We start from the raw sequence: 15,554 nt of genomic DNA on the forward strand, positions 1-15,554 counted from the left end.
GTCATGTGATGTATTGGGACTTTTTTCCTCTTCATTAAACTGGGTGTGGGCGTGACCAGCTCCTGACACATCCAGCCCAAGGGCCAGGAGTTTGACAGCTCTGCTATGGGGTGTTTTTGTCCAAAGCTGGAAGTAAATGCTGGTGTCAGCATTCCAGAAAACCTCCACTCCAACAAATAACTCCAAGACAGACATAGTCTCCAAAGTTCTTTTTTATTTGGATAGTAAACTGGCACATCTGGGAAATCCCGAATATGAAAGTTCTGGGTTTCCTTGCAACAAGTAAAAACTACAAATCTACCCCCTGCACCCCTCATTGCATCACATACCCCAATCACAATTCGTTTCTCAGCTTGAGACTTCCTCTCAACCAGGTGCAGAAATAACATGACCTTGACTTAGAAGAAGAATGCTACTGTGTCTAACCACATAGACTCCAAGAAATTCCCCCCTCCCATTTTCCCAGGCTCAAGAATGTGGCAATGTGGAAGCATCTGGTGCTAGAATGGCTTCCAAAACTGACAGCTGATTTTCAGCAAAAATGTTGTAAATTGTGATCATGTGACCATAAGAGGCTGCAAACTATTATAAATGTAGGCTGGTTTCCAAGTCAAATGACCATGGAGGACAGCCAATAGAACTGGGTTATAAGTACCTTTGGGACTATTTGTATTACCAAGCCATCATTTTACCTGAATATTGAATCTAACGCCTCCACCTTTGCTAAAAAGTGTTTTCATACATTGAAATAAATCAGGCCTTATGGTTTAGGCAAAATTCATGGTGATTTGAACAATACTGATCCGTAATGATCATTCATTTGATTGATTGATTGATTGATTTCCATTTATGTGGCTGCTTTTCTTAAATCCATTATTCTGCACAGCTAACGATATTTTTAAAAAGCACAAAGCAGAAACAAGCAATGACAACAAACATATCAACCACAGCTAGGGTAAAGGCAAACTCATCAATAGTAAATCCATATCACCGTTGTAGACTATTCTTCCAGAAACAGAAAAATGTAAACACTGAATAAGTGGCACTTATCACAGGCATGTATTGCTAATCCCAATGACAAAAGAAGTTCCTAAAATTACAGTATGAGATCACAGGACAAATCCTGGCCTTCCATACAGAAACAGGTCATAACTGGTTTACCCTTCTCAGATACCCTTTTGTTTTTAAAAGCAAGGATGACTATTTCCAGATCCTAGAGAATTAGTTTCGGGCAGCTTCCCCTTCATTTTGCGTGGGAATCTCTAAGCCTGAAACACATTGGAATAAAGTAGATTTAACATAAATTCAACCCAGAAGAATTTGTTTTATTACAAGCGATCCAACACAGTGCATGCAAAATACCCAGAATTTCACAGGTGAAATCTTTTAAAGAAACAAACAAAGCAATACAGATGTTTGAATTATATAAAGGGCTAAAGTTACATCTGCTGTTTTAATCACAGTGTACCCATTTTCATTGTTTAGGAGGACATTTCTGGAAGCTGTCAGGTTACCTATGCTGTCTCTAAGGATACTGTTTTGAAAACAAAAGACCTACAGACCTGCAAAAGACCCAAATTTGGATTCAGCACAGCTAACAAAGCAAGTCAACTTCTTTTTTTATCACGTTGTGTATTATATTTCAGATATGCTACAGTCTGTCTATTAGAACTCTTCCCCGATGACATAATTCCTCGTTAATCTTGCTTTACGATGGTCAGAAAAATTGTTGGTAGACAAACCTCAAGTTTCATTCATCTTTCACAGACAAAATACAAGTAAAACTAACCCACCCAGCAATTTTATCTTTCCCTGAAATCTGAAACCAGGATTATGATTTCTTATGCCAAACATGCCCGGGCTTCTAAGCATACTTAAATCAACATTTATTTGGGGTTTCTCAACCTTATTTGGAGCAAATTAAAAGACACCCTGGGAACAAACAAAGGTATTGAAGTAACATACTATGTAATTTAATTTATTGCTATATGAGAAGTCAGGTCCTATATCCCATTCTATATGTCCTGGAGTCCCTACTTTTTGTTGTTACACCACATGCACACATGTACATACATCCTCTCGGGACTTGAGGGAAGCCTCTGCAGCCTTTGGAGGCCGAAAAACGGGCCCGTTTCATCACTTCTGGTATTTCCAGAAGGCCCTTTTTTCAGCCTCCCGAGGCTGCAGAGGCTTCCCTCGAGCCTCAGGATGCCAAAAAAGGCCTCAAATGGGCTGAAAAATCAGCTGGGAGGTGCGCTCATGCACAGTGCAGGTATGTGGCTGGGGGGGGGGTGTTGCGCGCACATGTGCAGAAGGGCCGGGGGGGCCAGGGCGCATTGCTGCTACCGGTTCTCCAGAACTGGTCAGAACCTGCTGAATACCACCTCTAATCTTATCCCCCTCCTAGAATGAAAGCCCTGATCTCCTAGAAAGAAGAAACCACAACTGGCTTTGTAATTTACGCATTTACAATCTGTAATTTCCTAAACAAAAGTTACTAATGGTATAACTCAGCCCCTCACATTTTTAAGGACATAAATCAGACATTCTTGACCATTATCACTCTATGGCTGAAACCCAGATGCATTAATTCATTCATCACTATTTTTATTTTATTTTTGCAAAGTAATGCTTGATTGTAATTAATCAACCTGTGAATCGAGGTTTTGTATTTCTCCCTGCCAGAATGCATTGTCAGCATTTCAACTAACCAACTCCAAACCAATAAACTCCGAGACAAGCATTTCCTCAAAGTTCCATTTTATTAGAGTTGTCATATTGGCACATCTGGGAAAACCCAAATCTGAGTGTTCTGGGTTTTCCCTTCCCAAAAGAAATTCAAAGTTCCACCCCCTGCCCCCACCAGTCCATCACATGGCCCAATCAAAGCTTCGTCCCAACTGGAGACATTCCTCCAGACACTCCTCTCCAGGTGCAGGGCAACATGTCCTTGACTTTCTTAGAAGAATGTTGTTGAGTCTAATCTTCCACCTCTCTACTAAATCCCCCCTCCCAAATTCCCAGGCACTAAATGTGGCAGCCTCGAAGCTTTTGAGAAAATATGGCTTCCAAGGCTGACATGCAGTATGTGAGGGTGCTTGGTACTCTCTGAGTGTTCTGACCCAAACCTTTTTCCAATAAGACAAACAATAACCAAAGGGAAACAGAAACCTTTTAATGAGTCTTACGAATCCCCGATTAAAGGGCTGCTGCAAACTAATTAACTTTGATAAGCACAAACCTTGCCCAAACTGTACGAGACTGCTAAGAATCACAGATAAGAAATATTTCACAACACAAGAGTCTTCAAATACCAAATTAAGATACTGTAATGTCCAGGCTGAGTTTCAAAACGTCTTTGCTTCCTGCAAAGAACGTTCGCTTCACAGCTGGCTTCTTGAAGGAGGGGCCATTACCTTGCAGCCTTATTCCTGAGTTGCCTGTGCCACTGCAACTGCTCTTTCCCGCGAGCAACCCTGCACGCACGCACACTTGGCACAGGCTCCTCGGGAACCTCCTCATCGCTGCTGGCAGCCCCCACAATCTCTGAATCTCAGTCCACTCCCTAATGGCCCCTCATCTGAGTCCTCGCTCTCCTCAGCTGTCCGCACCTGCTGCCGGCTAAGCACAACACTGAGCTTAGTTGTTCGCTTGCTGACATTTCATTACATAGCCTGATAGCAACATTGGAACACTGACAATATTATTCCCCAATCAAGTAATGAAACATCTGCAAACAAACAAGCAAACTCAGAGAACACCAAGGATTCCACAGTTCAGTTCTGAGCTACGCATATTCTCTCCTGTTGGAAAATGCAAACTGATTGTATTTCCATTCTTTTAACAGATTTTTGGACTCCTGTGGCATCCCACAAGTAAAAGCCATTACGTGATGGAAGGAAATCTCATAAAGTCAGCCTCGTCTGAGGAAAATCATATAATTCATCAAGGCATAAAGTCATCTGTTGGAGTCAATATCACCTCCAGGTTAATGTTGTAGGGTTCATTCAGTTGATCTGCAGCTTGGGGAAGTCTAACCGCATAGCAAAATAACAGAGTTGGAAGAGACCTTGGAGGTCTTCTAGTCCACCACCCCCCCTGCACAGGCAGGAAATCCTGTACCATTTCAGACAGAATGTTATCCAATCTCTTCTTAACAACTCCCCATTAACTGACATTAGTAAATGCCATCTTGTTCATTGAAGCTGGAGCCAGATGCCAGGAAAAGCACAGAGGACACAAGAGTGGTTTGCTTTCTTCCAGGATGTGCTTTTACGTGGTAGACTAGCCTATAACTCTGTTTTGTTCTGGAGATCTCTACTCAGATACTAACCAGGCCTGATTGTTGCTAACTTTCTCAAACGCAGCCAGGTTCCATCAGAGAAAATTAGAAATAATGCCTATTTTGGAAAGTTTCCTCTATATTTTAAATTATCCCATTTTCAATACTGTAAAAATTCCAGTGATCCACACACTACTCAATTCCCCAAGTCTTCTTGTAGTTGAGGGGAGGGTGCAAAGACAAGTTAACGAAGACCATGCTTGCTCCGTGGCTACAAAAATACAGTCATAACTACCCGTTCTTAAGAGGAATAAAAAAATAAGGAAATGGAATGGAGTATTCTGGAAGAGGGCAAGGCCATCTTCAAACCTGACCAGAAGTATCCAACCACGCAACGTTGGTTGCAATTTCCATGCTATACTTGCAACATGCAAAGTCTACAAGACAATAAGAAGGAAGAGTTACAGGTAGTCCTCAACTTAAAACAGTTCATTTAGTGACCGTTGTTCTGACCGAGGCTTCCTAGACTGTAATTACACACACGCTTCTTTTAAAAACAAGTCTTGTTTTATTGCAAGGCTGGGAATTGTTTTCATTCCCAGCCGGTAATGAATCTCAAACAGTTCCTCGAGATAAACACCCACCTTTCTTTTTCTGTGAAGTGCTGCCAATAACAGGAAGTGTCAAATGAACTAGAAAAAAAACCAACTGAAATCCAAAGAGCTTCAAGAATGACTCTGAACTGAACTAATGACTTTGCTTCCTGCAAAGTTGTCATCATCTTTGCCTGTCCTTTATACCTTATGGGAGGGGCCATCACCTCCCAGCCTTACTCCTGAATTGCCCCTTTTGTTTCAGCTGCTCTCGCCTTCTAGCAGCTCTGCACACATGCGCACTGGGAACAGGGTCCCCTTGTTCCTCAGCCTCACTGCTGCCAGACTCCGGAGGCTCCGGAGTCAGCATCCCACTCCCAGATGGTCCTGGCTCCATCTCTGCATCGGACACAGGACCCTCATCCGAGTCCTCTCCAGACTCCCGGACTGGTCCCCGTTCTTCCCCACTGTCCGATTCCGCTGCCATCTGCACAGGCTGCTGGCAAGCCACAACAACCGTTCTCAGTTACCAGAGCACTGAAAAAGTGACTTACAACCATTTTTCACATAATTTCAGCATCCTCACAGTCCTGTAACCAAAATTCAGATCCTTGGCAACTGGTTCATATTTATGACCGCTGCAGTGTCCCAGGGTCATAGGATCCCCTTTTGCAACCTTCTGACAAGCAAAGTCAATGGGGAAGCCAGATTCACTCAACAACCATGTTACTAACTTAACAACTGCAGTGATTCGCTTAACAAGAAAGATGGTAAAACGGGGCAAAGCTCATTTCTGCTTCACTTAGCAGCATAAATTTGGGGCTCCATTGTGGTCGTAAGTTGTATTTAAAAGCAAAGGTCCAATTGCCAGTCTCTTCCTTCTCTCCCTAGGCAACACCTTGAACTTCTGACCCAAATGCCTGGATCCAAAGAATTATCTGGAAAGAATCTTGAGAAAGTTCTGAACTCTCTCCTGGGGAGACCTCAGCCCATTAACCTAACCAGCCAGCCATTCAAAAGGATCTGCAGCGAGTGCCCGACGGTGAGTGAGACAGAAAGTTTAACCTAAGTTCAAATCGCTAGTCTGACATTGTCGGAATCTGCCTTTTATAATTTTCCAGCAATCGGTAATGGGAGTTGAAACCCGAATGGAAGAACATCAAATTAACCCTAAGACATAATTATAATGTATAGATTATGTATAACGTAATTATAATGTACAGATTATAAGTAGTCAGTGACTACTTCAGCTTCAACCACAACAATACAAGAGCACACAACAGATACAAACTCAATGTAAACCGCTCCAAACTTGATTGCAGAAAGTACAACTTCAGCAACAGAGTGGAATGCCTGGAATGCACTACCTGACTCTGTTGTTACATCCTCAAACCCACACTCCTTTTCCCTCAAACTAACCACTATTGACCTCACCCCCTTTCCTAAGAAGTCTGTAAGGGGCGTGCATAAGTGCACAATCATGCCTACCGTCCCTGTCCTATTGTCCCCATTTATTCGTACCTATTTCCTGTATTCTTATTCATGTTTATACTTATACCTATTATCTTGTAAGCGATTGACAAATCAAATAAATAAATAGATCGGGGCTGTGCAAGCTTCAACGAAAATGATTTAGGAGAAACCTTCACAGGTTTCAAAATGGAAATGATTTAGAAGAAACCCTTCCTTGCTCTTCATCAAGGTATGCAGATCTTCTTACAGGACTAACAGACAGACAGATTAATAGAGTTGGAAGGGATTGGAAACCCTTCAGTGATGAAGCTCCCACAACTTCCGAAGGCAAACTGTTCCATTGGTTGATTGTTCTCACTGTCAGAAAGTTTCTCCTTATTTCCAGGTTGAATCTCTCCTTGTTTAGTTTCCACCCATTATTCCTTGTCTGGCCTTCGGGTGCTTTGGAAAATAGCTTGACCCCTTCCTCCTCTCTGTGACAGCCCCTCAAATACTGGAACACTGCTATCATGTCTCCCCTGGTCCTTCTCTTCCCTAGACTAGCCATGCCCAGTTCCTGTAACCGTTCTTCATATGTTTTAGCCTCCAGTCCCCTAATCCCCTAAAAGACTATACGACACCCTGACAAAAAAGATGATGGTGCTTTAAAAGTTGAAGTAACTTTAATCAATGGATTCCTTCAAAGAGCATCATCTTTTTTTATATTTAGGATACTGGAAGGAAAATGTTGACTTTACTTACTGTAAAGTCAAAGCAGTTCTTCCATATTAGTTTAAAACATGCACAGTCCTACTTCATATTCCTTTATTCAGGTAGCCCTCAAGTTTGACCATAACGGAACCTGTTAGATTATAATGGAGTCATAAATTGTAATGGTGATAAAACAGGTCAGTCTCATGACCGACCCAACTTTACAACTTGTAGCTGTTGCTAAGTGAACACCATGGTCATTAAGCAGACCCAGTGTTTGCTCTGGTGTCATCGTCAATTAACGACTCCATAATCTCTTGTAGGGTGGTGTCTGGGCAATTGAATGGAGCTAGCAAGAGGTTTTTTTAATGACCGGCTGCCCTTCCTGTTGCCAGTGCAAAGTTTTGTTCAGCAGATATATTCTCTTTGTGCCCAGAGAGAGAAACATCCGCCTCTAACCTAGGATCGAACTCACAGCCTCCTGATTGTGAGGCAAGACCTCCACCACTAGGCTACCGCTCCACTCTATCGTTTGCTCTGGTGTAATTTTGCCAAAACCGAAGTATATGCTGGGTTTTGGCAAAACTGGCTATTTATAGCATCTTTCAGTCATGTGACCAAGTTTTATGACAGATTGCCAATCCGGCACAAGGAGAGAGAGAAAAAAAATCTTTCACTGTTGTAGTCACAACTGCCATCTTGATTTTTTTGATTCACCCAAACCCCATCTCAGAACATTTCACACATTCTGCAGACTACAGAAAAAGCAATTGCTACCAACCTGCCTTCAATCGAGGACCTGTATACTGCATGAGTAAAAAAGAGGGCTGTGAAAATATTTACAGACCCCTCACATCCCGGACATAAATTGTTTCAACTTCTACCCTCAAAACAACTCTATAGAGCACTGCACACCAGAACAACTAGACACAAGGACAGTTTTCCCCCGAATGCCATCACTCTGCTAAACAAATAATTCCCTCAACACTGTCCAACTATTACAAAGTCTGCACTACTATTACTATTAATCTTCTCATCACTCCTTATCGCCCATCCCCCCCACTTGTAACTTTATGACTGTAGCTTTGTCACTTGTATCCTTACGATCTATATTGACTGTTTCCTAGTATGATTTGATTGCTTATTGTACCCTATGACGATAATTAAGTGTTGTACCTGATGATTCTTGATGAATGTATCTTTTCTTTTATGTACACTGAGAGCATTTGCACCAAGACAAATTCCTTGTGTGTCCAATCACACTTGGCTAATAAAGAATTCTAATCTAATCTATTCTATTCTATAAAGAATTCTATTCTATTCACACATGCAATGTAAATTTCTTTGGTTTGAATACAGATAGTCCTCCACTTGCAAAAGTACATTTAGCAACTGTTCGAAGTCACAATGGCGCTAACATCTGCAGTGATTCACCTAACCAATGGGGCAAGAAAAGTCATAAAAATGGGACACTTCACCCAGTTCTCTTTTAGCAATATAAATCCTGGGCTCAGTTGTGGTTGCAAGTCGAGGACCACCTGTACTAAGTTGATAAGGCTGTAAATATCTTAAGTTTTATAGTAGCAAGATATGTTTGGTGAGCTAGAGGGCATTGCAAATTGTTCTTGTTCTTTTAGCTCAGATCCTACCTGAAAACATTGGCCAAAAAGAAGATCGATCTTGACCTCTCTAAAGCATCAACTACTTGGCATTTTTCCAGAGTTGTGCAGATGCTGCGTAGTGCCAAGAAGAAAGATATCCTTCTACTACTGAAGAAAGCTCCAGAGAGTATGTTGTAAGTAAAGGAAAATTATTATTCTTGTTATGATTTGTTGCACAGTCAGCCAGATATTTAGACTGGATTGGGCATTTTTATCCACCTATCAAATCCTTCCCAAGGACATGGGATAACCAAAAGTTCTTGTTTGATGGAGTTATAGCTATCTTTGTAGGATGTAAGCTGTTCCAAGTAACCTGGGATTATTATTATTTTTTTTGCAATTGACTGGTGATGATTTTGCTAATGCCCTATTATTATTTTTGCTTTCCTGAGGACATCTAAAGTACTGCTATTCCTTTTTACAGAAAATTAAAGCGCAAGGCTAATTAATTAGTTTAGGAAATGAATGTGTGGCCTTCTGCTTATCCAGAATATTTGCAGGGAAGTATCAAAAAAGTCAAGCCCACAAGCATGTAATCAAAGTCCCACCCATTTTTCATGTGTGTGCAATAAGACTTCGATGGTATACCTTTGGCTGCCATCATAATTATCACCCTGCAGAGACCTCTGAACTTAATAATCCCAAACTTAACTAATTTTGCAGACACCTGGAAACTAATCATTCTATCCCTGGCTAACTCAACATTTAAAGTTTTTGCGTTGTCCCATTTTTAGACCCTTCTACATTGAAGCTGCGATAGCTGCCCATTCAACACCTTCCTTAGTAGCAGTGAATGAATTTATGGATTTGCAGGGCAGAAAGCAATCGTCCTTGTTGGAAAACTTCCTCTACGCTGCAGCTTTGTCTCCTCGTCCTTCCAAGGAACTTTTCAATCTGGTGCTTGTAAGTCCAAGTCATCTCTGCTATTCGCTGTACTGCTCTTTCCATATCTTGATGTTTCAATGTCGCTTTTATCTCCTTTTACTTTTAAGTGAGTGAATGAAAATAGGGGGTGGGAGGGAGGGAGGGAAAGAGGGAAGGGTGGAGCGAGGCAAAGATTTTGATGTGGCTGTGAGATGCCCAAGTTACATGGCAACAAGGATGTTAAGCAGCACCATGGAAGTATGGAATAAAGATTTGATTAAAATGTTGAATTTGACAAAAATAGAATACCACAATAACTTTTCTATGGTTGTCTCATATAACACCCGTGCTTTGTACTCAGTGCTTGGTGACCTTTTGATGAATGTTTGAGCTGTCTGCATTGAAAGAAAATAATTCCATGTCAAAGAGCTTAATGCGATTAATTAAAACAAGTAAAAACTTCATCGCACAAATTATATTACAAATAAAAATGCAAGCAGCTATCCTGTCTCTGAAGGGAAGCTATTCCACTGAAAAAAATGGTTATCATCATTAGGGTCTTTCTTTCCCTAACGGTCTACTAACATCTGCTTCTGTGTGGTGTTCAGCAATTGGTTCCAGTTGGTCCACTCCAAAAAAAAAAAAAAAAAAAAACCTTCAAATCTGCTCCATCTTTTATAATTCAGCCTTCATGCAGTAGATTATTTGCTATCCTTCTGTTAACATTCCCCAGACCAAACACATCTAACTCATCAGATAGCATTTTTACATCTCACACTATCCTGATCGCCATGCCCTGGATCAGTGGTGTGATTCAAATTTGTTTACTGCCGGTTCTGTGGGTGTGGCATGGCTTGGTGGGCATGGCAGGGGAAGGATACTGTAAAATCTCCATACCCTCCCCACTTCTGGGGGAAGTTTACTGCAAAAATCCCCATTTCCTCCCCATCCCACTAACCTGCTTTCCAGCTCCGTTCTCCTGTGCAGGGCAACAAAAGAAGACCCAGACGATCAACTGGGACCCAGGAGGCAGAGAATAGATGGAGGCAAGGCCAGTCAGAGGTGGTATTTGCCGGTTCTCCGAACTAGTCAAGATTTCCGCTACTGGTTCTCCAGAACTGGTCAGAACCTGCTGAATACCACCTCTGCCCACTATGTCAGTGTTCTGAAACAGGGTTCCCCAACCCCAGACTGCGGACCGGTACTGGTCTGTGGCCCATTAGGGTGAGTGAAGCTTCCTCTGCATGTGCGAAATCACACATACACACCAACCTGTGGAAAAATTGTTTTCTACAGAACCGGTCCTTGGTGCCCAAAAGTTTGAGGACCACTGATCTGAAATATCACAGATCCGTATTATAATCCAGAGATACATTTCTTGAATTTCGTGTTCTTGGTTTTCTCCCAGTGTTTTCAACTTGCCAAATTCATTACAAAATTTCATTCAGTTTTTATAGCACCAGGTATGCTTCCAAGCTCCATGGAGTATGCAACCTTTCCACACTTTCATCCAAATCATATACTATATACAACAGTGGCCCCAAACTTTTTGGCACCAAAAAGACCAGGGACTGGTTTCACGAAAGACCATTTTTCTACGGAGCAGGGGGGGTGGTGGCTGGGTGAGGAGGAGCAGGCGATCTAGATTCCATACATGTGCAGTTTACAGTTTGCTCTTCCGCCACTCACCTCCATCTGTGCTGCCCGGTTCTTAACAAGCCAAGGACTGGTGCTGGTCCGTGGCCTGGGGATTGGGGACCCCTGCTGTATAAAACTGTTGACCAGAACAGTTACTGGGTGGTCCACCTGAGATCTCCTGCCAGGTTGATCCTGAGTTATTTATGAGTGCCTATTGCCACAAAAGAGTCTTTCTGAACTATAAACATTCCTTTGAGCTCTTGGGCAACTCCATGGATACATCCATGGAGTTTTCTTAGTATCAAGTCAGATGTGCCTTGCTCTATTCTGGGATGTTTCTTTGAATTCTCAATAGTCCCTACAGCCTTTGAATGTTCTGGTGGTCTACCGTCCAAGTACTAATCAGGTTCAACTGTGCTTAGCAGTTGGGAACCAAGTCAAGATTAGCAAGATGTTGCCAACTTGGGCATCTCTCCTTCTGGAAATTGAAGTTCACACTACTGGAGGGCATCCGGATTGGAGAATTTTGATACCGCAAGTATCATCATCTCCAAAAAAAAATTTTTTTTTACATACAATAAATCCATTCCATTTCAATCATGTGTCAATTAGATACATATTTCGTGTGTTTACAATTAATAATAACACTCTTCTTATCAATATAACAATAATCACATTCCCGTATGAATAATATAAGTACTACCCAATATATCTATTTTACCAGCTTCTCTTATTGTTTTATAACTATATCTAATCCATTTTAATTTATTTTATTTTCTAACCATTGGTAAAACAAATCCCATACCATGTAATATTCAGATTCTTCCCTTTCTTTGATTTCTAATGTTAGTCTATTCATTGCTGCACATTCAAATATTTTTTCAATTACTTTTCCCTCTATCGGCATCTTATCACTTTTCCAATTCTGAGCAAATACAATTCTAGCTGCTGTTAAGACATGTATGATTAAGTATGTTTTTTCTTTACTATAACCTTCGGGTACCATTCCTAATAAAAATATTACAGGTTTCAAATTGATATGTTGTTTAATCATTTTTTTCCAACCACGTGTGTATTTTAGTGCAATATCTTTTAACTTCTATGCAAGACCACCAGATATGGTAGTATGTTCCCGGGATCATAATCTCAATCAAATGCTGAGTGCAAAAACAAACAAACAAACAAGCAAACACCAAACCCTTAAATTCTTCACAATCGTTCAATGCCATTCAAGATGACAATCCTCTTTAATACACCCTTGAATGAAGGGCCATGTCCCTCCTCTCTCTTTCTTATAGGACAGTCTAAACAACAAATACCTCAATCAAGCCACTTCAGAAATAGGAAACATGATCATTGGCAGTCTCGTGGGCAAATTGTGTCAGATGAACCAATGTGACCTAAAGGTGAGTTGATGCAGTTATTCTTCTCCTTTCCACTTTGGATTACCAGTTGGCGTTTTGACTGATGTCGCTCCTTTTGGTTCGTTCTTCCCATCTTTCAAATAAACTAGGAAGTCAGCCTTGCAAAGGAAACCATCCTGAAAAAACTTCATCGCTCCAAGACGGACTCGTGGAAGATGATGTACCTGTTGTCTCTGAAAAGTACTCTGCTCCCAGAATTCGTCCCCACCTTCCTGTATTATGCAGAGGAAGGCTCATCCTCCATCTCAGCTGCAGCGTTGACAGCTCTAAAGAGATACAGTACAGAGCACATCACAAGCACGGTATGGGATGTCCTGTTGCTAAAATAAACCTTGCTAAGAATTAATCTTTAAAACTAGTGCTTTAATGAAACATTGCTGCTATTCTCTGCCAGGAAGTCCAGAAGCTATATGCAGTTTGACTGTTCCTTGATTTGCATCAGAAATTAATTCCATTATTTAATATAATAATATACTAATATGTTATTGTCACTGTATGTATATACACAGTATACACATACAACGAAATTCACATAATACTCAGAGACCAGACTCAACATGCACACACACATGACAATCCCCAAACACACCCCCACCCACCAAAATTCTCCAGCCCCTAAAACACACAAGCATCCATACAACAGACCAAGTAATACTATCCAACAGCTCACTGATGGTGGTCCTTAAGTTCATTGTTAAGTGCAATTATAGCTCTGGGATAAAAAGGTGTGGTCCAAGTTTTAATTGTTCTGTATCTTCTGCCAGAAGGCAACAGTTCAAAAAGATTGTAAGCAGGATGGGAAGAGTCTCTGAGATGTTGTGCAACTTCCTCAAACAGCGAGATGTGAAGATGTTGTCCAGGGCTGGTAACTGGAGCCTGATGATATTCTGGGCAGTTTTGATGATTCTCTGGAGAGCCTTTTTGTCCGCTACAGAGCTGCTCCCATACCATACAAGAATGCCACATGTCAGGACACTCTCAGTGATGCTGAGGTAGTAGGGAAAATAGGAGGTGAAATGATTAGATATATACATGCTTTGATTGAACCAAACCAAAAAAGGGATTTTAAAATATCTAATTATTAAATAATGCTTCCATTATCCCTTGCCTTTTGCTATACTGCTGTTATGGTTAGCTGGCAGCAGGTGCAGACTGCTGAGGAGAGCGAGGACTCAGATGAGGGGCCAGGACCATTAGGGAGTGGACTGCTGCCTTCAGAGACTGTGGGGGCTGGCAGCAGCGATGAGGAGGTTCCCGAGGAGCCTGTGCCAAGTGTGCGTGCGCACAGGATTGCTCACAGGAAAGAGCAGTTGCAGTGGCACAGGTGACTCGGGAGTAAGGCTGCAAGGTAATGGCCCCTTCTTCAAGAAGATAAAAACCAGCTGTGAAGCGAACGTTCTTTGCAGGAAGCAAAGACATTTTGAAATTCCAGCCTCATGGACATTCCAGTATCCTGAATTTGTATTTGAAGATTCTTGTATTGCAAATTATTTCTTGTCTGTTATCTTTTGGCAAGCCTTGTACAGTTTGGCAAGGTTTGTGTTTATCACAGCTAATTATTTTGTAAAAGCATTACAAGGTTTCTGTTCCTTTTGGATTGTGTTTGATTTGTTGGAAAAGGGCGTGGGTCAGAAGAACCGCATAGATCTGGTAGAAACTGGAGTTTAACAATATCTTGAAATATAGAAAACTAGCACGTCAAGGATTTAAGCTCATTTGAATGGAAGAAAAGTTGTCATTCAAATCAAGTTATTGTCATTGCACTAAAAACACCTATGGTTTGTCCTGCTTTCTCGCACCAGGTTAAAATGGCAATGAAACGCATTTTCTACCAAGTTCAGAGAAAGTATCAAAAAAATTCAAGGTTGGCAGCTGCAGAAATCCTCTTGGACAACAGTCCCTCACACATGGACTTCATCAATATCCTGTTGGCCAGCAGAGCACTTTCACCAGAAATGCAGAGATTTATATTGTCCAAAATTCTAGGCATTATGTCTTCTGATAACCATCCAACCAGGTAAACTATACTGAATGTCATTACATAAAATTATGTATAATATTGCGTCTCCATGACCACCAGTGTTATTTCTTTTCACTTTTTCCTTCAATCTATTATATAAAATTTCTCTTTTTCTTTGTAATATGTTTTTTTGTTTTTACATTTTAAAAACATCTCTTTCCGTGAACAAAGTGGTTCCAGGTTTTTACATTTCAATACAAACATGACCTTAGTATATATTTATCTTTCACATTCAATTCTATATCATATCATTACTTCCATTTTCCAATCAATTTTCTCCAATATTCTTATTTTCTTTACACTTATTAAATCCATTTTCAATTTATATCTTAACTTAATTCCTTTTTCTTTAAATATACTCATATCTTGTTTTATACTAACATCCTTATTTTTTATTCTAAATTCATTATTCCTTTATACTTTTATCTGTCATATTTGCAATTTTATCACATACTTTTGTTTCATTATTCATTAAATTTCAACTTAAATCTATTAATTCCAAAAATTTCCCCCTTTTATTACCAATTAGAGTGTGCCACCCTTTTATCTTATACATCCCTCAATTTATTCCCCTTTAATCCATAATCAAAATTTATAATATAATCACTGTATAATTATCACATTCTAGTTTAATTACAATAATCTCCTAACTACTATGTGCCACATGTGCATATATATATATATATTAAGCAAGATTCCGTATTCTTTTCCCTCAATTATTTTCTTAACCACTTATTCCAATAAAACTTCTCATGGATAATTCTGCTGCCCAGATAAAATCTCATATGAATCAACTGTATGTAAGGCTATGTCTTTGATCAACTAGTCCAGTGGCATATTTTCTACATCACTGTCGACAACTATTCTTTGACATGAAATATTTGCTGTTCCCATAGCTGCATTTCCTTA

The 15,554-nt window shown here is 40.5% G+C and overlaps 1 protein-coding gene across 1 annotated transcript in view; it reads left to right on the forward strand.

Moving 5' to 3' along the window:
- The window catches only part of LOC113421038 (microsomal triglyceride transfer protein-like), a 36,957-nt gene that overhangs the window by 7,982 nt on the left and 13,421 nt on the right, over nucleotides 1-15,554 (forward strand). The window contains exons 5-12 of the mRNA XM_087964094.1: nucleotides 1,486-1,602; nucleotides 3,848-3,987; nucleotides 5,767-5,917; nucleotides 8,676-8,833; nucleotides 9,434-9,602; nucleotides 12,500-12,607; nucleotides 12,715-12,927; nucleotides 14,428-14,642. Of these exons, the coding sequence (XP_087820220.1) occupies nucleotides 1,486-1,602; nucleotides 3,848-3,987; nucleotides 5,767-5,917; nucleotides 8,676-8,833; nucleotides 9,434-9,602; nucleotides 12,500-12,607; nucleotides 12,715-12,927; nucleotides 14,428-14,642 (1,271 nt within the window). The remainder of the gene's footprint in view (nucleotides 1-1,485; nucleotides 1,603-3,847; nucleotides 3,988-5,766; nucleotides 5,918-8,675; nucleotides 8,834-9,433; nucleotides 9,603-12,499; nucleotides 12,608-12,714; nucleotides 12,928-14,427; nucleotides 14,643-15,554) is intronic.

Source organism: Notechis scutatus, chromosome 4 (assembly GCF_049901735.1).
Source record: "Notechis scutatus isolate UNSWTSFEM ecotype Mainland chromosome 4, rNotScu1.2, whole genome shotgun sequence".
In the NCBI taxonomy this organism is placed as follows: domain Eukaryota; kingdom Metazoa; phylum Chordata; class Lepidosauria; order Squamata; family Elapidae; genus Notechis; species Notechis scutatus.